The sequence below is a fragment of the Crocodylus siamensis genome, chromosome 1 (genome assembly GCF_052110815.1).
Source record: "Crocodylus siamensis isolate JL-2025a chromosome 1, ASM5211081v1, whole genome shotgun sequence".
In the NCBI taxonomy this organism is placed as follows: Eukaryota; Metazoa; Chordata; order Crocodylia; family Crocodylidae; genus Crocodylus; species Crocodylus siamensis.
In genome coordinates, this window is record NC_143395.1 from 211,523,317 (window position 1) to 211,545,879 (window position 22,563).

Genomic DNA, 22,563 nt, shown 5'->3' on the forward strand with positions numbered 1-22,563 from the left:
GTTAGAGAAAACTGTTAGAAAGCAATCTTGTAAACTTTTGGAACTATGGGTACTTTATTCTCTATTCCCCTTTGAACACAGATGTGATCCTAGCCTGTGCATATGTGGTATCTTTGGTAAAGCACATTGAAATAATGCAGCTGCTCTAATTTCAGCTATTCTGCAATGTTACGTTAATAGAACCGTAGAATTTTCTCCCTTTTTATAGTGTAAGATGCAGTTATCATTATTTTAAGATGCTGCTGGTTGCCTAATATTTATTATTTAGCTGCTGTAATTTAGCTTTAAGAATAGAATTACTCTGTAGTTACAGCATTGTCCAAAGCAAAAGCTGAAAATAGTGCTACATGAAAAGAAAATATTCCTACCTAAGTAATTACATATCTAAATGCAGCCTTTTTTTATACCCTGAAATTAACTGGACTCTAGACAGTTATGTAGCAAGAAGATTCAAATCTTATATTTCTAGTGTACTTGAAGATAAATATGACCTATATTTAAAATTAACAGAGGTTACAGAGAAGCTAGAATGGAAACAATGAGGTGAAAAGGGCGTTCAGAACAACATGTTCAGTTAGTGTTGGTTGGAGCCTGGGGGACAGGAGGGAAGGGGCTCGCAGTGCTGTGTATGTAGTAACTGCATCCAACCTGTGGTAGGGGGAAGTTGAAGTGGAGTAACTTAACTGTTTCTTTCAAGTGTAATTTGCTCTGGTTTGGCTTTCACTGCAGAATAGTACCACACAAACCATTTGCTGCAAAGTGACGGTCATTCAGTAAATCTCCCTGCCTTTTAACTTGGTTTAATTTGTTTGTCTGCCTGTGCCCCCAGCAAATCTGACAGATTGCAAATTCAGAACTGATCATAGGAAAGTGGTGTTGGAAGGGACCTCAGAAGGGCATCTAGTTCAGCGTTTCCCAGCCTTTTCTGCCCCACAGCACACTGGCCAAGCATGGAGCGGGAGGGAGGAGGGTGGCAAACTCTGAATGCCAAGGGGGGAAAGGGGTGGTGGTGAGCGGCCAGACACCAAGCAAGAGGAGGGGGGTATCGGCACAGGGCTGTCTGGGGTGCGGTGACGGTGCAGGGTGATGGTGGCATCACTGCCTGTAGCCACACCCCCTCAGATTCTGTGGCACGCTGGTTGGGAAACGCTGATCTACTTCAGCCCCCTGTTCAAGGCAGGATCACTCCTGACTAAACCATCCCAGCCCAGTGTCTGTCTAACCTGCTTTTGAAAGTTTCCAAGGATGGAGATTCCACAACTTCTCTATGTAGCCTGCTCCAATACCTGACCACTCTCCTAGTCATAAATTTTTCACTAGTCTCCAACCAAAATTTCCCCTGCTGCAGCTTGAGGCAATTGCTTCTAGGTCTGTCTCCTATGTCCACTGAGAAAAGCCCATTTCTATCCTCTCTTGCAATTGCCCTTCAGGTATTTGAAGACTGTTATGAGAGTTCCCCTTAGTCTTCTCTTCTCCAAACTAAATAACCCTAGTACTTTCAGCCTTTCCTCGGAAGTCTTGTCTCCTAGGCCCCTAATAATTTTTATTGCTCTATGGTGAACTCTACCCAAACTTTTCACATCTTTCTTGAAGTGTGGAGCCCAGAACTGGGCACTGTATTCCAGGTGAGGCCTCAGCAGCATTAGACAGAGTAGAAGAATTACTTGATTTCCAAGTGACGCTCCTGTGAATACAACTCGGACTGCTGTTGGGTCTTTTGTTGCCAAAAAAAAAAAAAAAAAGCACATTGACTGCTCATATTCAGCTTATGGTCTACTGAATCTGTATACCATAAGATGTCTACTTTCCCCAGATCTGTCTTTCTACTTTCCCATGATCCTATGATCAGTAATTGTAGTAGTGCACCCTCGCTAGTCATTCCTCAGTTTGTATTTGTGCATGCATTTCTATCTCAAAAGTACGACTTTGCACTTGTGGTTGCTGAATCTCATCTGATTGATTGCAGACCATTTCTCCAGCCTATCCAACTCATTCTGCATCTTAGCCTTACCTTGCCAACTCCTACCCAACTTTGTGTTGTCAAAAAACTTGCTAAGCATGTACTCAATCTCATCACCCAAATAATTGCTGAAGATATTAAATAACAGACCCAGGACAGACCCCTGTGGAATCCCACCTGATACCTCCTCTCAACTGTATGTTGAGCTATTGATGACTATTTGTTGATCATGATGATCCAAATATACCCATGTTACAGTACTTTCATCTAATCTGTATTTCCTTAGCTTGTTAATGACACTGTTGTGAGAGACAGTTTCAAAAGTCTTGCTAAAGCCAAGGTATACCACATCCACTGCTCTCTCATCTAGAGCCTGTTGCTGTATCATAGAAATCAGGTTGGTCAGGCATAACTTGCTCTTGGTGGATCCAATCTGGCTGTTCCAGATCACATTGTTCTCCTCTAAGTACCTCGCAATAGATTCCTTGAGGATCTGCTCTACAATCTTTCCAGGTATTGAGGTCAGGCTAACTGGACTGTAGTTCCCCAAATCCTCCTTCTTCCTTTTCTTAAAGATGGCCACTATATTTTTCCTTTTCCAATCATCTGGGACCTTACCTGATCTCCATAAGTTTTGGAAGAGGATAGCCAGTGGCTCTAAAATTACCTTAGCCAACTTCTTCTGTACCCTAGGTTGAATCCCATCTGGCCCTGCTGATTTAAAGCATTTAAGTAATCCCTAGCCTGCTCTGCTATTGCTCCTGGCTGTTTATCTCCTTCCCTATTTTTGTATGAACATAGTTTTTTCACAGGAAACTTAATATTTCATGTGGTGAGGAAGCAAATGGTGAAGATGTCACAGAAACAATGGGGCATACCAAGATTTGAGAAGGGAGAACCATGTACATTCATGATGAAACTTTCCAGGAATAAACTTTAAGAAATGGGAGTGGTTTTGGTACTTGGATTCAGGGCATAAGCCAAACTGTTAATTATTAGGTTAGGTAGGATCTGTCCGTGTGAGTGGATCATTCCATCGTTGAACATTATTAGGTTTGTTGCATTTATTACTGACTACTGTCATTGGCAGAATACTCATCTGTCATGGCAGCTCCAGGACTCGTATCACAAGGCTACTTGTTTTGAATGCCAAAGGACAAGCCTAAGATTGATGCCTTCCAATCTTACTGTAACCTTATTATGACAACCATATTATTTATTGGCCTACATTATGTTAACATGTTGAGGTTCTGGTCAAAATCTGTGTTCCCTTGTTCTAGGCATGGTATGCGGTACACAGAAAGACCGAATTCTTACTCTGGGAAAAGTAAATGAATACAAAACTAAAAGTATGTTTCAATATTGTCAGTAGACCAACACCACATCTGGTTAAATTCTGACACTTATCTACAAATGCATGTTAAATTGCAAGTAGGAGACTACAGAACTGCTCCTGTCCTGTTGTCTCAACTGCTTTGGAAGCACTCTTTACCTTTGGCAGTATGAATGTAAGCTTTATATGCCTCTTCAAGGTAGAATGTACCCACACTATTATGCACCCTCCCCTACTGAGATTGTTCATATGTCAGAGTACAAGCAGTCACAGAAGGGCTGGAAGAGACCTCCAGAGGTCATCTAGTTCAGTCCCCTGCCTGAGGCAGGATCATCCCTGTCCAAACCATCCCATACAAACATGAGCTAAGCTCTGTGGAAGACTGCTATCAACCCTAACCCAACATAGCTCCAATACCCTACTCCACTACAGATAAAGCGGGGGAACCATGTGTCACAGGGCACTAAAGTGCCTGCTCCTTTAAGAGCAGAAATTGCCTGGGGAGAGGGGCCTAGGAGCCAGGCAGAAACCTCATGGGTGTAGGTTACTATGGCAGCGGGATAACAAGGGAATTAGCCTGCACCTGCACCTGGTCAGCTGACTGGAAGAAGGCAGGGCCCTGGGTACATATAAACCACAGGTCTGAGGCCAGCAGGGGTTAGTTCTCTGGCACCAGCCAGGGGAAGGAGCCTCTAGGGAAGAATTGCCCAGACACACTGGTGGCTGCCTGATATGCTGCTTATATGCCTAATGGGGCTTCAGGAGCTTACCAGGTACCCTGGGCCACAAGGCACTTAAGGGTTGGGTGGAAGCTTAACTCTTTTAAAGGGACAGTGCATGCTGTTGTATTATGTTATAGCCCAGGGGCTTATATTTTGGTTGTTGTTTATAAACCAGTGGACTGGGCAGAGCTTTTTGGGGGAGGAGGCGGCCTCATTGGAGCCTACTACAATGTGGTGGCCCCAGCATCATGGGGCACAGTGACAAAGGGGGTGAGCAGACCCCAGTGCCAGAGGGTGCAGTAATGACAGGGCTGCAGAGTGCCCGGCAGTGACAGGTGGCTGAGCTACACTAAGGCCTCAGAGGGACAATATTTGAATGCCATCTGCAAGGCTTTGGTTGTGGTAAAGTGGCAGTTTTGGAGCCACGGATCTAGCCCATAAGGCTGAGGGTGTCCCGTGAAGCAACTATTTTGAGTGGGACCCAAAAAGAGTCCAAGAACCCACAGGATTCAGTGGTGTCCCTCAGGACCTGGTCCAAATGTAAACTCAAGGGCAGCCTCCCTATTTTATTATAATTGCCAGCAAGGTGTGCTAGGTGAGGAAAAGGGTGCCCATTGGGCAAGATTGGCATGGTCACAGAGTCTTAGGGGCATCACGACCATCTCTGGGGATCCTGCACCATGACACCATGGTTGCCAATATCCTTCTATAAACAAAACCTCTACAGTTCATTGCTGAGTAGAGGAATAAGGCTTTCTAGCCAGGAAACTTTGGCTTTGTTCCCAGCAGGAGCATTAGGTCACCCCAGTCAAAGTCCACAGCCTTGGCTGTAGCCAACACCCAGTGTCTCTGAGGAAGGCTTAAAAACACTCCTGAAAAATGTAGCGGATAAGTGGGTGGGGGGAGGGAAGGAGGCAGGGGCAGCCAGCAAAGCCTAAAAGTATAGGAAATACCCATAGTAGAACATAGGCATAGTTACACCTAGATCATCCCTGACCAGTGGCTGTCCAACTTTTGCTTGAACACCTTCAGTGATGGAGGGTCCTGGTGTCTATGCAGCTGTCTCAGTATTCTACCAGTGAAGAAGTTTTTCTGGATGTCCAATCTAAACTTACTTTGCTGTAACTTCAAGACACTGGTCCACATCCTTCTCTCTACAAGAAGAGAGAAAAGATGCTTTCCCTCTTTTTTATGACAGCCCTTTGGGTACTTGAAGGCTGCTATCATGTCGTCTCTTAAGCACCTCTTCCACAAGCTGCACATGCCTAGCTCTTTCAGCATCTCCCCATAAGACTTGATTTCTAAGCCCTTTATTATCTTTGTTACCTGGCTCTAGACCCCCTTTAACTTCTCCACATCCTTTGTAAAATGTGGAACCCAGAACTGCAGATAACCCAGATGAAGCCTAACCAGTGCCGAGTAAAGAGGCACTATCATCTGTGTCTTGCACCTAATACTTCTGTTGTTGCATCCCAAAACCACATTCACCTTTTGTGTGGCTGCATCACGCTGCAAACTTGTCTTGAGTCTGTGACCTACCAAGACTCCCAAGTCCTTTTCCATAGTGCTGCCACTGAGCCAGGTGTCACTCATTTTGTATTTGTTTTTCTGATTAATCTTCCCAAGGTGTAGCACATTGCATCTGTCTGCATTGAACTTCATCCTGTTAGGTCTACCACTTCCCAATTTGTTGAGATTCTTCTGACTTGTACTCATAGTTTCATAGTTTCATAGTAGCTAGAGTCGGAAGGGACCTAGGTAGATCATCTAGTCCGACCCCCTGCCTTGGCAGGAAAGAGCACCGGGGTCAGATGACCCCGGCAAGGTGCTCATCTAACTTCCTTTTAAAAATCCCCAGGCTAGGAGCCTGCACCACTTCCCCTGGAAGCTGGTTCCAGGCCCTAGCCACCCTGACTGTGAAGTAGCGCCTCCTAATATCTAATCTAAACTTACCCTCCGCCAGCTTGCGACTGTTATTCCTGGTCACTCCTGGCAGCGCACGGGGGAACAGGGACTCCCCCAATACCTGCTGATCCCCCCTGACCAGTTTGTAGCAGGCCACAAGGTCCCCCCTTAACCTTCTCTTGTGGAGGCTAAACAGGTTCAGGTCCTGTAGCCTCTCCTCATAAGGCCTGCCCTGCTGACCCCTGATCATACGAGTGGCCCTCCTCTGAACTCTTTCCATATCATCCACGTCCCTCTTGAAGTGTGGCGCCCAGAACTGGACGCAGTACTCCAGCTGCGGCCTGACCAGTGCCGCATAGAGGGGGAGGATCACCTCCCTGGACCTGCTCGAGATGCATCTGTGGATGCATGACAGGGTACGGTTGGCCTTCTTGACTGCCTCCCCACACTGCCGGCCCATGTTCATCGTGGAGTCAATGACGACTCCAAGATCCTTTTCCGTCTCCGTGCTGGCAAGAGGGGAGTTCCCCAACCTGTAAGTGTGGTGCCGGTTCTTCCTCCCCATGTGCAACACCTTGCACTTATCAGTGTTAAACCCCATCCTATTCTCATCCGCCCACCGTTGCAACCTGTCAAGGTCAGCTTGTAGCCTATTGCACCCTTCTAGTGCACCCACATCCCCCCACATCTTAGTGTCATCAGCAAACTTGAACAGGGTGCTTTCTACCCCCTCATCCAAGTCACTGATGAAGATGTTGAACAGTGCGGGCCCGAGGACCGAGCCCTGCGGAACCCCACTGCCCACGTCCTTCCAGGTCGAGAAGAACCCATCCACTACCACCCTCTGGGTGCGGCCCTCCAACCAGTTGGCAACCCATTTGACCGTGTGGGCATCGACACCACAGTCTCCCAGCTTTTTGATGAGGACAGGGTGAGAGACAGTGTCGAAAGCCTTCCGGAAGTCCAGAAAGACTACATCCACAGCAACCCCTGCGTCTAATGATTTGGTGACCTGATCGTAAAAGGCCACCAGGTTGGTCTGACAAGACCTGCCACTGATGAACCCATGTTGGTTGCCCCTGAGCATGCATTCCCCTGCAAGGCCCTCCTGGATGTGTGCCAGGATAATTTTTTCAAAGAGCTTACCCGGGATTGAGGTAAGACTAACTGGCCTGTAATTTCTCGGGTCCTCTTTTTTTCCCTTTTTGAAGATAGGGACCACATTGGCCCTCTTCCAGTCCTCCGGCACCTCACCAGAGCACCACGAGTGCTCATAGAGCCGCGCCAGGGGTCCCGCAATGACCTCGGCCAGTTCCTGTAGAACCCTAGGGTGAAGATCGTCCGGACCAGCGGACTTGAACACGTCCAGCCTCTCCAGAAGTACCCTAACTAACTCCTCGCTAACCCCTGGCCCAGGCGTGTCTCTCCCGGGGCCCGAGGGGGGCCCGGCAGGGAGGTGGCTGAACTGGTCCCTACTTAGGAAGACAGAGGCAAAGAAATCGTTAAATATGTTAGCTTTGTCATCTGGCATGACGACTAAGTTGCCCATCGTGTCCTGCAGGGGCCCCACATTACCCGGGACCCTCTTTTTACCCCCTATGTATTTGAAGAAGGACTTCTTATTGTCCTTAATCCGGGAAGCTAGTCCTATCTCCATCTCTGCCTTGGCCTTCCTGACTGCCCCCCTACATCCTCGGGCGACTGTAACATAGTCCTTCTTGGTGATGACCCCGTCCCTCCATTGGGTGTATGCCTCCCTTTTAGCAAGGAGACATTCCCGGATGCTCCTAGTGAGCCATGGGGGTTTATGTGCCCTCCTGCTCCCTTTGACCCTTGTTGGGATTACCTCCCTTTGGGCATGGAGGATCGTCTCCTTAAGGAGCAACCACTCACCTTCGACATCTGATTCCCTTCCCCTCTGGGTCCTCAGCGCTTCCCCAACGATCCTCCTTAGCTTGTTGAAGTCAGCCCTCCTAAAGTCTAGGGCTGTTGCCTTGCTGCAGCCCTTTGCCACCTTACGCTGGATGGTGAATTCCAGCAAGCGATGATCACTGTCTCCCAGGTGGCCCATCACCCGCAGCCCCCTCACCAGGTCATCACCCGTGGCCAGCACCAGGTCCAACAAGGCGTCTCCCCTGGTGGGGCTGTGCACCTCCTGGGTTAGATGGAGGTCCTGCACTCTGGCTAAGAACCGACGTGAGCGATCAGACTTGGCTGACTGCTCCTCCCAGCAGATGTCTGGGAAGTTCAGGTCCCCCATGATGACCACATCCTTAGCCCTCACTGCCTCTGTGAGCTGACCTAAGAATTCCTGGTCGAGCTCTTCTCCCTGGTTGGGAGGTCTATAGTAGACTCCCACCGTTAAGTCTCTATCCCCTGGACTGCCTTTTACTCTAACCCAGAGCACCTCAGAGTGCCCCCCTCTACCCCCTTGCTAATTAACGAGGAAGTATATTCCTCCTTGATGTAGAGTGCTACTCCTCCACCTTTCCTTCCTATCCTGTCCCTCCTGTATATCATATCCTTCAATATGTTCGCATTCACCCTAGACTGCAGAACCCCAGCCAGCAGAGCACAGGGTGGCTACTGCTGCATTCCCAGAATAAAGGACATCCCCTTTCTGAGGGGTGGGCTCCCTGGGCCAGTCAGCAATGAGGAGTGGGGCTGCTGCCTCCTTGGCCAGTCAGCAGTGAGCTGTGGGACCACCAGGCCACTTCACCAATCAGAAGCAAGAGTGGGGCCACCACAAAAAGGCCATCTCCCTCCCTCCTGCCTCGGGTGGGAACCCTGGTCCTTCTGGCTGAGAACAACCCAGCCTCTAGCCACAGCCAGTAGAACAGAGGCAGGCAATTATTTTGGGCAGAGGGCTGCTTGGCAAGCCATCAAGGGCCACATAGGTTGCCTCACACCTGGTTGAAATCTTGCGGTTGGAAGTCCCACCCTTAACCCCTGACCTTTGCCACCAGAAGTCCCTTCCCTTGCCTCCCAGAATGAATCCTTTCAGAAAGGGGTTTTGCCATCTCTGAACCAGAAAAATACCAAATTATATTCTAAAAATCAGACATGTACTATAGCATTCATTAATTTCATTTAAAAAAATATTTTTTCGTGATTTGCATGTTTGTGCAGTGTACATAGAGGTGAGAGTATAATAGCTTAAAATGAAGGTGTGCTCTTGTATATTGTGGGAGGATGTGGGTGCAAGGATGGGTATAGGTGTGTGTGGGATTTGTGGGCAGGTGGATAGGTGTGTGGGTAGGTATTGGTTTGTGGGGGACTGTGAGTTTGTGAGGGGAGAGTGGCTGGGGAGGGTTGTGACTTGCTTGGAGGTGGAGGGTTGCCCACAGCCTGCCACCCCCTCCGCAGTAGGCAGAGACCCTGCCAGCTCTGCTGCACGCCTGGCCTCTGCACTTCATGTGGTTCCCAGCTGCAGTGCTGGGACTGCAGGAGTCAGCCCAGTCAGCTCTGAGGACTGGGGTGATCACCCACAGTCCTCCCCTGTCTTCCCCCCACCCCCCCATCTGTATTTTCCCTCAGAACATGGAGTTCGCCGATGACACCAAACTTTGGGGCAAAGCATCCACGCCAGAAGATAGGCGGGTGATCCAGGCTGACCTGGACAAGCTCAGCAAATGGGCGGACGAGAACCTGATGGTGTTTAACACCGAAAAATGCAAGGTTTCCACCTTGGGAGGAAAAACCTGCAGCATCCTTATAGGCTCAGCAGTGCTACGTTGGTTAGCACTACAGAAGAAAGAGACTTGGGGGTCATCATTGACCACAAGATGAACATGAGCCTGCAATGCGATGCTGCGGCTAGTAAAGCGACCAAAATGCTGGCTTGCATCCATAGATGCTTCTCGAGCAAATCCCGGGATGTCATTCTCCCCTTGTACTCGGCCTTAGTGAGGCCGCAGCTGGAGTACTGCGTCCAGTTTTGTGCTCCACAATTCAAAAAGGATGTGGAGAAGCTTGAGAGAGTCCAGAGGAGAGCCACGCGCATGATCAGAGGTCAGGAAAACAGATCTTACGATGACAGGCTGAGAGCCATGGGACTCTTTAGCCTGGAAAAGCGCAGGCTCAGGGGTGATCTGATGGCCACCTATAAGTTTATCAGGGGTGACCACCAGGATCTGGGGGAACATCTGTTCACCAGAGCGCCCCATGGGATGACTAGGTCGAACGGTCACAAACTCCTGCAAGACCGTTTCAGGCTGGACATAAGGAAGAATTTCTTTACTGTCCGAGCCCCCAAGGTCTGGAACAGTCTGCCAGCGGAGGTGGTTCAAGCGCCTACATTGAACACCTTCAAGAGTAAATTGGATGCTTATCTTGCTGGGATCCTATGACCCCAGCTGACTTCCTGCCCTTTGGGCAGGGGGCTGGACTCGATGATCTCCTGAGGTCCCTTCCAGCCCTAATGTCTATGAAATCTATGAAATCTATGGCTTCTGGCCCCCTTCTTCATGCACCCTTCTCTCTGCACCCTTTCTGCTGCCCTGAGTCCTCAATGTGCAGTCGGGTTGGGCCAGGTAGGTGCCACACTATGTTCCTGTGTGCCACCAGTCAGTCACCCCAGATCACTAGCACAGAGAAAAGCCTCTTCAATGAAGCCCCACATCTGAGCTGCTTATCCCAAAGCCACTGCTCTCCTTACTGCTCAGCTTACTCCTTACTTACTGGCTTTTTCTGGCCATTTAAATAACTGCCAGCTATTTTGATGCCTAAAGCAGGTCATGCCTGAACGTGACAGTTAATGTACAAGTCACAGGTACATGGATCAGTTTTGCATGGATGTATTAGTACTGAAATTATTGGACTCCCTCTTGCCCCCCAAACACTGGTGCTACGTTATAGTAATTTAAAAAACACTCTATGCTATATTAGCTTGCACTGCTGCTTTAGTAGAATAACATCTGATCAAAGCAATAGTAGAAAAACCACCCACATACAGTTAGAGACAGCAGTTCTTTGGAGTAATTGATAAAATGAGGTGATAGGATCTTCTGTGACACTTCCATTTCCAACTTCTGTAATACATCTATTTCCCACTTTTAGCTGCTAGAATGCTGCTTGCAGTATGATTTCTGTTGGCAGACAGAATTGCTGTATCAAGGTAGTGATGTGTCCTGGAGTGTGCCAGTAATTTGCTATAAAATCTTCTGTAAACTTCTCTCTAATCTGGTCTTTCCCAAGACATTCTAATTCAAGAAACAATTGCTTTTGGGCTGCAAACAGACATCACATTATCCTGGGATAAACCATTTTATCCTGGGACAATGTGCAGTCATACAGATGCCTATGTCCATTGTTCCAAGATAAACCCTAAAAAAAGCTTTCTGATGGTAACATTTAATCCTGGGATATTGAGTAACATGTCAGTACAGTTATCCTGGGATTGCATCATTGGCAGAAAAGCAGCAGTGCTTTGGGGTTCATTAACCCCTAATGAGAAGAGCTATCTGTGTACATGCCAATCCTGGGATATTTTTGTTCTGGGATAAACTTATTCAAGGGTAGATGCAGCAACTGTTCCTAGACTTATACCATTGACTTTTATGGATCCAGGCAAAATAGGAAGAAGTAACTAGTCTAACCTTTGGCAGACGAGGTTCTTTGGGTGAATCTGATATCTTTTATTCCAACTAAACAGTTGGAAAACAATTATTAAGCAAGCTTTCGCACAGTATCACCACCTAATTGTAATAAAACCAGAAGATAAAGAATAAACCAGCAGATAAAGTCATTCTAACCCGTGAAGACTACATAAAGGAAGCCAACAGACAACTCTCTGACACCGCCTACTACAAAGAACTACAAGAAGATCCTACTCCCCTTTTCACCAAGAAACTCAACAATACCATCAAATCATTTCCAGCAGGACTACAAGAAAAACTACAGACCTTGATCCCCCCTTACTACTTAACCCAGGGACTTTTTACATGCTCCCCAAAATCCACAAACAAGGGAGCCCTGGCAGACCTATCATGTCCTACCAAGGGACCCTAACTGAAGAAGTATCAGGTTTCGTTGAATCAAGCCGAAAACCACTAGTCACCCGCAGAACAAGTTTTCTCCAAGACGCTACAGACTTTCTATGGAAACTAAAAAACATAGACCACCTTCTCAGCAGCATCCTCTTAGCCACCATAGACGTTACCAGCCTATATACCAAAATCCCACACCAGGATGGCATCCAAACTTGCTTTACATAGCTACAGGAACAAGATTAAATAGAATACAGACCCAAAGATATTACTGACCTTATACACTTCATCCTCACACACAACAATTTCACTTCTAATAACCAACACTTCCTCCAGACAGTGGGAACAGCTATGGGCACCAAAATGGGCCCACAGTATGCCAACCTTTTTATGAGCCACCTGGAAGAAGACTTCCTCAAGAACTGCACCATCAAACCCTTGCTATACTTAAGATATATCGATGACATCTTCATCATTTGGACTGAAAACCTGTAATCTCTGATTGAGTTCCATCAGAAATTCAACAATCGCCATCCCTCTATCCGACTTTCTCTAGAATACTCCAGCACCAATATCTCCTTTTTAGACGCAATGATCAATATCCAGAATGATAAAATATAGACCACGTTATACAATAAACCCATAGACCAACATACATATCTGCACAGAACCAGCAATCACCTTAAACTTGCCAAAAAAGCTGTGATATGCAGCTAAGCCCTCAGATACCACTGAGCTTGCACCGAAGAGAACACCTGGGATTGCCACCTCACCAATCGTAAAAAGGCTTTTACCCACCAAGGACACTCCTCCAGAGAGATAGATTGCACGTTTGAAAGAGCCACCCGGATACCACGTGAAGAACTGCTGCAGTACAGAAGAAACCCCCACAAATCGCACACCGCTGGTTATGACATATCACCCCTCCCTCGAACCCATACAGAAAGTCCTCAAACAATTGCAACCCATACTAGAAAGAGATCCTATTCTTAAAGAGATATTCCCAGAGCCACCCATCGTAGCTATATTAAACAAGCACTGAACCTCGCCAAACTCATCACCAGAAGAAAACATCCTCAGACCCAGAACGCACCAAATGGATCCAGACCATGCCATGACAAGAAATGCAAAATCTGTCAACACATCTCTACCACCTCCACAATTAGTACACCCCACAACAGAGCTATCAGCATTCCTGGATCTTACAGCTGCACCTCCAGAAATATAATATATCTCATCCAATGCACCAAATGCCCTGATGGAAAATACATAGGAGAGACCAAACACCAATTGTGCACCAGAATGAGTGCATGCCGGAAATCTATCAAAGACAGGAATACCCAATTACCTGTGGCGGCACATTTCTCACAAGAAAACCACTCTCTCAGACCTGATCCGCAAAGGGAACTTACAAAACACTTCCCAGAGACAAGCCTATAAACTCCACTTCATCAACCTCCTGGATACTAAAAATCATGGACTGAATATAGACATTGGATATATGACACATTGTAGCCTTCCTGTCAGCTGATTTCCCAGGTACTTCTCCACTATTCATCCCCCTTCTCCCCCCCCCCAAGTCTGTCTCTCACCCATTGATTCCTGAGTTTACATTTTCACTGACTGCCTGTCTTGTATGCAGCCCAGCCCAGCCTCTGGCTTCTTTACTTTTCATTCCATCCAGGAAGAGTATGCATCAACTGCTGAAACTTCCTTAGCTTGATGAAGAGTTTTTGAACCCGAAAGCTTGCTTAATAATTGTTCTCCAACTATTTAGTTTGTCAAATAAAAGATATAAGATTCACTCAAAGAACCTTGTCTGCCTATGTCCTTAGACCAACATGGCTACAACCTACACCCCTGTAGTCTAACCTTTAGCATTTCATTTTTAAAAATTTCTCTGGCCTCTAATGTTTATTACCTACATTGCTTTTAGCTTCTTGTGGCAATCTCTGTTCTTGCCTTCACTTGTTTTCAACACCGACTTTGTGTTGGCGATAGAATTAGAGATAAGGCTGTGTTCAAAGTAGCAAAAGACCTAAAAGAAATGGAGAATGGAAAACAGAGACCGCCACGAGAATGGTAAAATAAACTGAACACAATTAGTGTATCCTAACTTTTTGGTATTTCTTCAGGAATTGTTTAACAAGAATAGCTTTGTTGAGACCTTTCTTTATGTAGGAGGGTTCTCTTCAGCATTGTTCTTCTCTACACATGAAAATAAACCACAAACTTCTGAATATCCTGGGAATAGTTTCTTCAAAGAAAGATCAAAAGTGTTTACTAATGTCTGATGAAGCTGCATGCCTGTCATCTCTCATGAACTCATGTCTGTAAAGAGTTGGCTAAGACAATCATGATCATTATTCCACTAGTCTGATCATTTGCAACCTAGTTTGAATATGGATGACTCTTGTTTGGAGGGGGGGAGAGGAAAAGCCCACACATGTCCACTAATTTTGTCAAGACATAAATAAACCAGCTGTGCATGACACAGTGTTTATGGTGTGCTTCCTCTGTCTTGTATAGAATCTTCTACTGGAACTTCAGAGAGTACCATTTAGTGCCTTACCTATTTAAATGTATTGGATAAACAGTAATTGCTTTCAGATTCTTAATATTCCACTTCATCCATTTTTGTGGCTAGTTAAATATCCGGATTAAGTTTGAAAGGGTTTATTTAAATTTTTTTTTTTTGATTTTTTTGGTTTGGATGGGTGTTGAGTATCATCTGGTTTTGCACATGAACCACATAAAACCACACATCAGCCAAATTTGCTCTGAAAGTTTGTAAACTTCTCTTTAATCCAGCATTCCTGGACTTTAGACAGTTTGTCCTCTCCTCCCCTTGCGTGGAAATGGATCCATCTGTGTCCTTCCCTCTGCCTTCTTTGCAGTCTTGCCATGTGTTTTTAAGGGACTGCCTTTCTTTGTGTATATATCTATAGTGTCTTCTGTGCAGTCCTTTGTACCCCCAGATGTGGATTGTAGCCCTTTCTTAGGACTATTTAGAGAATAATTTCTCAGGCTAAGCATTTACGATGTGCTCATCAGCATAATACCTAACTATATGGAGCTCAAACTAGTTTGAGTTTTAGGTCCATAATTAAACCTAAGATGGTTAACTTCATACATTTCACACAACCCTCAAAAACAATCTTGCAACCATCCAGAAATCTGAAAATAAGCACCAAGGGTTTTTTATTCAGAAATTGAGCAATATATATTTAATCTGTGCTATATATTTCATTTGTGCTACAACTTCAGAGAATTTTTCTGATTCTACTCTGGATTCTTCTTTTACATCTTTAAGTATCAGCTGATATTTAGACTGTGTTCAGTGAACTGCTAGGCTGTGCTGCTATAAGTGAGGAAATATTGTGATAATGTTGTAATACAAAAGATCTGTAATACAAAAGATCTGAATCTGTAATTTAAACCATATGTATTAATATTCTTCTAGTTTGGTTCTCAGTCAGAAGAATAATATAAGTATGGGGACTCTTGAGTTTATAATAATAAATTAACACCCAGTCATGATTGCCAGACCCAAATAACTTGCACCATGTCAGAAATCTTCTGTGTTATGCTGCTTTCTAATTGCATCTGTATGGTAACACAAAGTAGCAATGTACTGAAAGCATTGGAAGGGTTTCTTCATCCCTCCCTCTTCCTCCTGCTCCCTTGAAAGCTTGGTCCTTCATTTTACATTTAGTACACTAAGATCTGAAGGACCTGAATCTTTTTCATACGGTTTCCAATGGTCTTAGTTATTTTCTTAGTGAGGGGCAGACCCTGCTTCCTATGGAACAAGTTCTTTTGGTGAAGAGAGTAAGAACATAGGAGAGTTGACAGGAGTTATTTCTTGTCTTCTGACCAAAGTATTATGCTATATGTTGGTCCTGACCTTTGTTGTCTTGTGACACCTTCTGTATAAGTAAAAAAATTCATTCACTCACCATGATTTACTGCTAACCACAATATATATTGTGTTGCATTGTATTGCTTTCTATTTGTAAGCCCCAGATCTCCAAGGTGCTTTCTGCTTGGAAGCCCTAGATCTTCAACGTGCTAAATGTCTCCTAAGAGACTCTGAACACATGATTTCTCAGCATGAGAGGCCTTAAAAGTCCTCTCTGCTTTGCATGACCAGGACCTCTGATTCTAATCTCTGTTTATGGTAGGGAGTTTTATTTTTTCTCACTGGTTTCTACCATGGATCTGTTGATTTCACTGATACCAGCAGCAGACATTATATTTTCTACTTAATTTTTATGATAAATAGCTGTATATGCCTGAGATTTAGGTCAGGGATAAGAAACCTTTTCCAGCCTGGTCCCTTGCCACAGGTTCCTTACTACAGCTGGGAAAGAAATATTCTAAGTTATATTTAAACCCTAAATTAGAACAGGGGTGTGCACCCCTGTCAGGTAGTCACCGACATGTACCCCTGCGTCCCTGCTGACATTCACTGGCCCCTCAGGGTGGCTGCACCCCTTATGGTCGATCTGGGTGAGGTCTGGTGCCCTTTCTTTTCCCTTCTGCCACGACTTTGATGATAAAAAGAGGTATACAAAAGGGAGGTGGTGACTACCCATCCCAAACCCGGATCGATTGTAGGGGCTGTCCCAGTGCCTGAAGTTCAAAAATGGAAGCGAGGAAAGGACCAACTTAAAACCAATCTCTTTACTTTCTTTAATTTTATTTCTTTTGGGTTCACTGAAATCTTATGACCTTTGTCCTTTTCTTCTTCTGGATGTCGTCAAGGTCTGGTTCCAATTGCCTGGGGTCGGTTATCCCCAGGAGTCTTCAGCGGCTTACTTTCCCTGCCCTGGACTCCTCCCAGATACTTTGAATCAGGACTGCACCAGGCTTAATTGGTGGTACATGCCGCTTAACAAGGAGGGGAATTCCCTATGGAGCAATCAGCTGGGAAGGGACGAGGTTCATAGATGCTCGGCTTAGAAGGGACCTCAGCAGATCACCAAGTCCAACCCCCTGCCCCAGGCAGGAAAGAGCACTGGCTGGCATCAGATGACCCAGCCAGGCACTTGTCCAGTCTCTTCTTAAAGACCCCCAAGGTAGGGGACAGCACCACCCCCCTTGGAAGCCCATTCCAGATTTTGGCAACCCTCACCATAAAGAAGTTCTTCCGGATGTCTCACCTGAATCTGCTCTCCATCAGTTTGTGGCCATTATTTCCAGTTACTGCAAGGGGTGTCCTTGGTAAATACAGCATGTCCTACCCCTTGCTGTCCCCCCAGTGAATCTGTAGATAGCCACAAGATCCGCTCTCAGCCTTCTTGCAGAGGCTGAAGAGATTCAGGGCTCTCAATCTCTCCTCGTAGCGCCTTGCCTGCAGGCCCCTAACCATTTGAGCAGTCTTCTCTGGACCCTCTTGAGGTTGTCCACATCCCTCTTGAAGCACAGCGCCTAAAACTGGACACAGTACTCCAGCTGTGGCTTGACCAGTGCCACACAGAAGGGGAGTATCACCCCCCTGGACCTGTTCGTCATATACCTGCTAATGCACGATAAAGTGCAGTTAGCTTTTCTGATCACTTAATCATATTGACGGCTCATGTTCATCTTGGAGTCAACTATGACTTGAGCTCCCTTTCTGCTACAGTGCTGCTGAGAGGTTCATCCCCCAGCCTGTAAATGTGTTGGTGATTCCTTCCCCCCAGGTGCAGCATTTTGCACTTGTCCTTGTTGAACTGCATTCTGTTCTGCTCTGCCCACTTGTCCAACCTGTCCAGATCTGCTTGGACCCTGCCCACTAGTGTTTACTTTACCCCATAATCTGGTGTCATCCACAGATTTGGACAGCGTGCTCTCCACACCCTCATCCAAGTCACTGATGAAGACACTGAACAGCACTGGTCCAAGGACCAAAGCTTCTCACAGCTCGGGGGTTTTCTGCCTGCTCCTGGTCCAGGCATGGAGACCTCAGAGTGCACACTCACCTTCTCTTGGGAGAATCCCCGGCCCTGATCTGGGCTCTCTAGCCAGTGAAGAGACATCAAAGGAGAAAAAAAAAGGAAAAAAAAACCCCACGGTGGATGTTTCGGACAGATCTGTCACCTCTGCTGCTCCTAGGGTCTTTCCCCGATCTGCCTTCCTCCACCTTGCCTCTTCCACCCTCCTCTTCACTCTCATGGCAAGGGTGCCACCACCTCTTTGGGGTCCAACCAAGGGCTTACCCAATCTTCCCTGTCTTCACCCCGCATCTCCAGCTCCCAGACTCCTCTCTTCTCCTCTTCTGCCGTCCTTCTCTCTCTCCCGGGTTCTGTCCCCGGCCTCCGGATATTGCCCTCACTGCAGATTGGCACCAATCCACTTCACCTGTTGAGGAGGTAAAGCTGGGCAGTTGTGGATGGGGAGCTCCCGTTGTAGCATGGATGTCGTGGCGCAGTGCTGTCTATGGCCCTGGTTGGGGACGCACTCTAGGTGAGTGCCCTCCGGACTCCCACAATTCCCCGAACCCATTGGCCAGATCTGGTCCTGCTGCCACGCCATCTGGCACACAAGACTCCCCGTGGATCCCATGGGGGAGCCCTGTGGATCATGGCCCAGAGTGCAGGGCCTGATCTCTGCCCATGGGCCCAGGTGGGGGTAACTCAGGTCCTGTGGAGTCTGATCCCCACCCAAAGGACCAGGTTGGGGTGGCCTGGAGCCCCGGGCCCAATCCTGGTGTATGGGGTCTGGTTAGACTTATGGACTAGTCCCACACCCCTCATCTGGCCCATGAGGCTAAAAGGTTAACCATCTCTGACCCAAAACAATAGCTTTAACTTAACTTAATTAACTCAGTCCATTGAAAGGGAAGTAGGAAGTTATTGCCTGTGGACTAAACAGAATTAAGTAGAGGGAAGGGTATGAGGTGAGTTACAATAAGCCTATGTCTCTGATTCCATAGTGTTTTAATGTCTAGTAGAGTTATGAATTTCTGTTCCGAGGCTTATTGCTTAAAGTTGTTATTTCGGTTTCTTCTGAGAAGAACTGTGTAGTTAAATGTTGAGTGGTGATTTTATGAAAAATGTTCTCCCATCAATAAGGTTTTTCTGTATGCTATTATTTTTCTGTGAAATAGTGATGGTTGGTTTCACCCACTTACTTTCCATTAGGCTATTTTGTGTATTAGTTAAGATATGTGGCATGTTGTTATAAGCGTGTGTAGGTTCTATATATTCTGATGCTCTAGCTGTGGAGAGAGTTGATTATGGTGGCAGTGGAGATGTTGGCCATCAGTTGTTGACTGTCAGTTTTTGCAGGAGGAAGTCATGTTGATATTAATATTTGCTTTATTTATTGTCAGAAATAAGCCCAAGTAAAATCATGACTTTGGCTCTGAGAGATTGTTTATATATTTTATATTGCTCATATTATTAGTTGGTGGTTATAGCTGTACATTTCTGGCAGAAAAACAAAGGGGAGCATGAAAAGTGCAGATTTTGAAAAGTAACTATATACGGTAAAAATTCTTTGTTGTGTATGTGTGTTCAGATTACAGGTTTTATTAGCCATGATATTCATTATTATTTATTGCAGTGGTTTAGAGTTTTTTAGGCCATTCAGCTCCCTAAGGAATATATCCAGCTCCAATGATGTAACTTTGGAAAATGCAATAAAAAGCCATTGGAAACCATAGCTTTCCTAATAGGAAGTTTCTTGAAAGCACTAAAGTTAAACTGCCTCCACACGGAAAAAGGAAGTGGAGTCTGTAGCCATAAGCAAGATAATTTCACCTCTTGTGTGTCCTTCATTTTTCTTGGTTGAACTTTTGCCACTTGGTCATCATATTTAGGTTGGGGCAGGGTAAATGGAGAAACTCATAAGTGCCTTTTTTGCTAGATAGAAACCCTCACAATTTTTCCTACATACGCTTTATGTTGAAAGAAAGAAGTTGTTTAATTGGGACCATATCTGTGACTTTATGTAATTTAGTTTGCCGGGGGTAACGCACCCTGCAGAGGTGACTTTGAACTGAAACTGTAATTTGTTTCTTTCTCTGTGTTCTGAATTGTTCCAGTAAAGACGGTAGCATTCAGTTGTTGGTTCAGTGGCTGTTGGCTATCAAGGATGAGGAAATATACAGACCTGTATGAACATGTAGTGATACAGTTTTTTTAAGGTTGTGATTTTCAAAGTGTCCTAAGGATGTTGAAAGTGTGTGAAAGCTTTAGTGTGTTCATCCTTCTCTGAAAATCCTTCTGTAGATGCTTGTTTCTCATATAGTCAAAAGGCCTATTACATTTTAAACCAAGCCTTGCTATCTCCAAGCCTTGCTGTCTCTCTAGTAGCTGTTTGCAATATGGTTAGGTGAAGTGGTGCTTTGAAATACTATATTTACTCAAATATCAGAAAGGTTTTCCCCCAATCAGAATGGGGGAAAAGGCCCCTCATCTTGCATTTACATACAAGGAAACCTCACTAAATACACCATCTATCATTTAACTGCTACCAAAAGCAGTATGTGCTCACTAATGGAAACCAACTATGAAGTTGATTAAATGCAGCCAATATGGGTCACATGGCCCATATGGGGCATATGTGCAGCCCATCTGAATAAGATATGTGGCAATGCTTGTTGTGTGCAGTCTCCCTTAGTGCCAACTCTTTTTACAGTCACAGTGCAATACTGTATTGCATACATTTAGACTTCCTATTCATCCTACACCTAAGCTGTGCCTTTCTGTCTCTTTTCCTATTATTCCTTTTTCTTCACCCGCCTTAAATGTCTGATAAGGATTACCAAACAGGGCTCCAAACAGCACATCCAGAATCCCTCTGTCAGCCTAGTGTAAATGATTAGTCTGTCCCTGCCCTCCATGAGGTGGAGCTGGACCAGGTTGCCCTGTGCCTTATCTGTGTATAAATTTTTTGGAGGATCCCAGGATTTGTGACAAGAACATCCAGTTCCAGTCATGAGTGGGGAGCTAATTAGCACATGGGTACTTTGTGTGGGGTGTCTGAAGTACACACACATACTGATCAGAGCCACGCTGTGGGATCACCATGGCGTTACATGCTGTTGTCTCTGCTGGGATGAAGTATACTAGGTTTACTGTATTTCCAGCTCCAAAAAAGAGGACACCTGTGGGGAGGGGAGCAGAATATGATGGTAGGGGGTAGTGACATACCGGTGCCCTGTTCCTGCCCCTTCTCTTGCCCCTCACTGACAAGCCACTGCCCGCCAGCCCTGCTGCTGCCCCTCACTCCCCACCCACTGAACCCAGCCCTGCCAGTACACGTCATTCCCAAAAAGCAGTACCCTGCCCCCTCCCTCCGTGCTAGCACCCCTCACTCTTGACCTGCAGCCCCCTGGCGCTGCCAGTGCCCTGCACACCCAACCCACAGTCACACTCCCCTCCCCCACCATGCCCCTCAATCCTGATCCATTCCCAGCCCTGCCAGTGCCCCTCACTCCCAGCCCACACCCCCCTGCATCCTCAGCCCTGCTGATTTTTGGCTTTAGACCAATATCATGTATAGTTTTGTGGGCTAAGATCAGGGTCTGTTGCCAAGACTGAAATGAATGTGAATGGACAGGGGTTCACCCTCCACTGCACAATGCCAGTGTACTGTAGACAGGACACCCTTCAAGTCTTGTAATTTGCTTCCCAGTGGCCAGCATCCAGTGGAAGCATCTCAGCTAGATGCCTATTTTATGAAAATAGAGGACTCCTCCCTAGCTTGCTTCTGTGGCTGTTGGCTAAGGGCAAGTGAGACTTGGAGGTATCTGAACCTCCAGCCTCCAGGCTTGGGCATGCATGTAGGATGCCTGCCAATGGATTTGGGAAGACCTGAAGCCCCAGGCTAAAAAGTCTTGGGTGGAGGGTACTTGCCAGTTGTAGCAACACATACGGTGTTTGAACGATTGAGTTTTACTCAGTCAAAAGGATTCAGAACTGATTTGGCTAATATGACCTGGAATTGGTGGTGGGGGGGGGAGTTTCTACTTTTTGTAAGTAGATACAAAAGTGTTGTTTAAAAGTGTTTATAGACTACTTTGCTAAAACTTGCAGCAATTTCAGAAGAAAACTGTATTAATTTGGATGAACTAAGTTTATAAGCACCCATAATCATTTTCCTATATGCAAGTTATTATAGGTATTATTATTTCAAGGTCGGTGTTTTCAATTTTTTCCCTCATTTTCCATGTGCTCAGGGAGAACAGGGTCTGACAGTGGTGGGAGGGGGAGAGAAGGGGCTGTAGGTAGAAGAAGTTGGGGGATGGGGCACAGGGTAAAGGACCTATCTGAATCCCCCACTTATTTTCCCCATTATAGCAGTGGGAGGGGGACAAATATAAGGCAAACCTCCCATAATTTTATTCTATACCTGGGCAGTTATAACAGATGTATACATTTTCCATATATAGAATTTAATTATTGGGGGATGGTTTTATATTCATGGTCATCTTATGTTTGAGTAATATGGTATATATGTATTTTTGACACTGAAGTGAGTAGCAATAAATTTTCTCTTGGCTTCTGGCTGGGACTGGCCTATTGATGGGTATCCTGGAGTCGGACAGATGCAGAGTTGGAATCATGGGCGGTTGGAAATGCAAGATTCCTTTAATTAAGATATTTTTATTTTTATTTTAACTTCAGTGTAAGTATTTTTTAGTATTAACCTTGACTATTGGGA

At 45.8% G+C, this 22,563-nt stretch overlaps 2 protein-coding genes and 1 pseudogene across 7 annotated transcripts in view; 2 read left to right on the forward strand and 1 right to left on the reverse strand.

Annotated features, from left to right (window-relative positions):
- The window catches only part of CMSS1 (cms1 ribosomal small subunit homolog), a 383,380-nt gene that overhangs the window by 149,094 nt on the left and 211,723 nt on the right, over positions 1 to 22,563 (forward strand). The window lies entirely within an intron of this gene.
- Positions 1 to 22,563, reverse strand: part of FILIP1L (filamin A interacting protein 1 like) — a 324,599-nt gene that overhangs the window by 146,319 nt on the left and 155,717 nt on the right. Inside the window, exon 1 of one of the 4 annotated variants that reach the window (XM_090055796.1) lies at positions 17,073 to 17,089. The exons of the other annotated variants lie outside the window; for them this stretch is intronic. Coding sequence (XP_089911922.1) covers positions 17,073 to 17,089 — 17 coding nt within the window. Of the gene's footprint in view, positions 1 to 17,072; positions 17,090 to 22,563 lie in introns of those variants that run through there. 4 annotated transcript variants of the gene reach the window in all.
- On the forward strand, positions 11,908 to 12,613 carry LOC149874060 (uncharacterized; annotated as a pseudogene).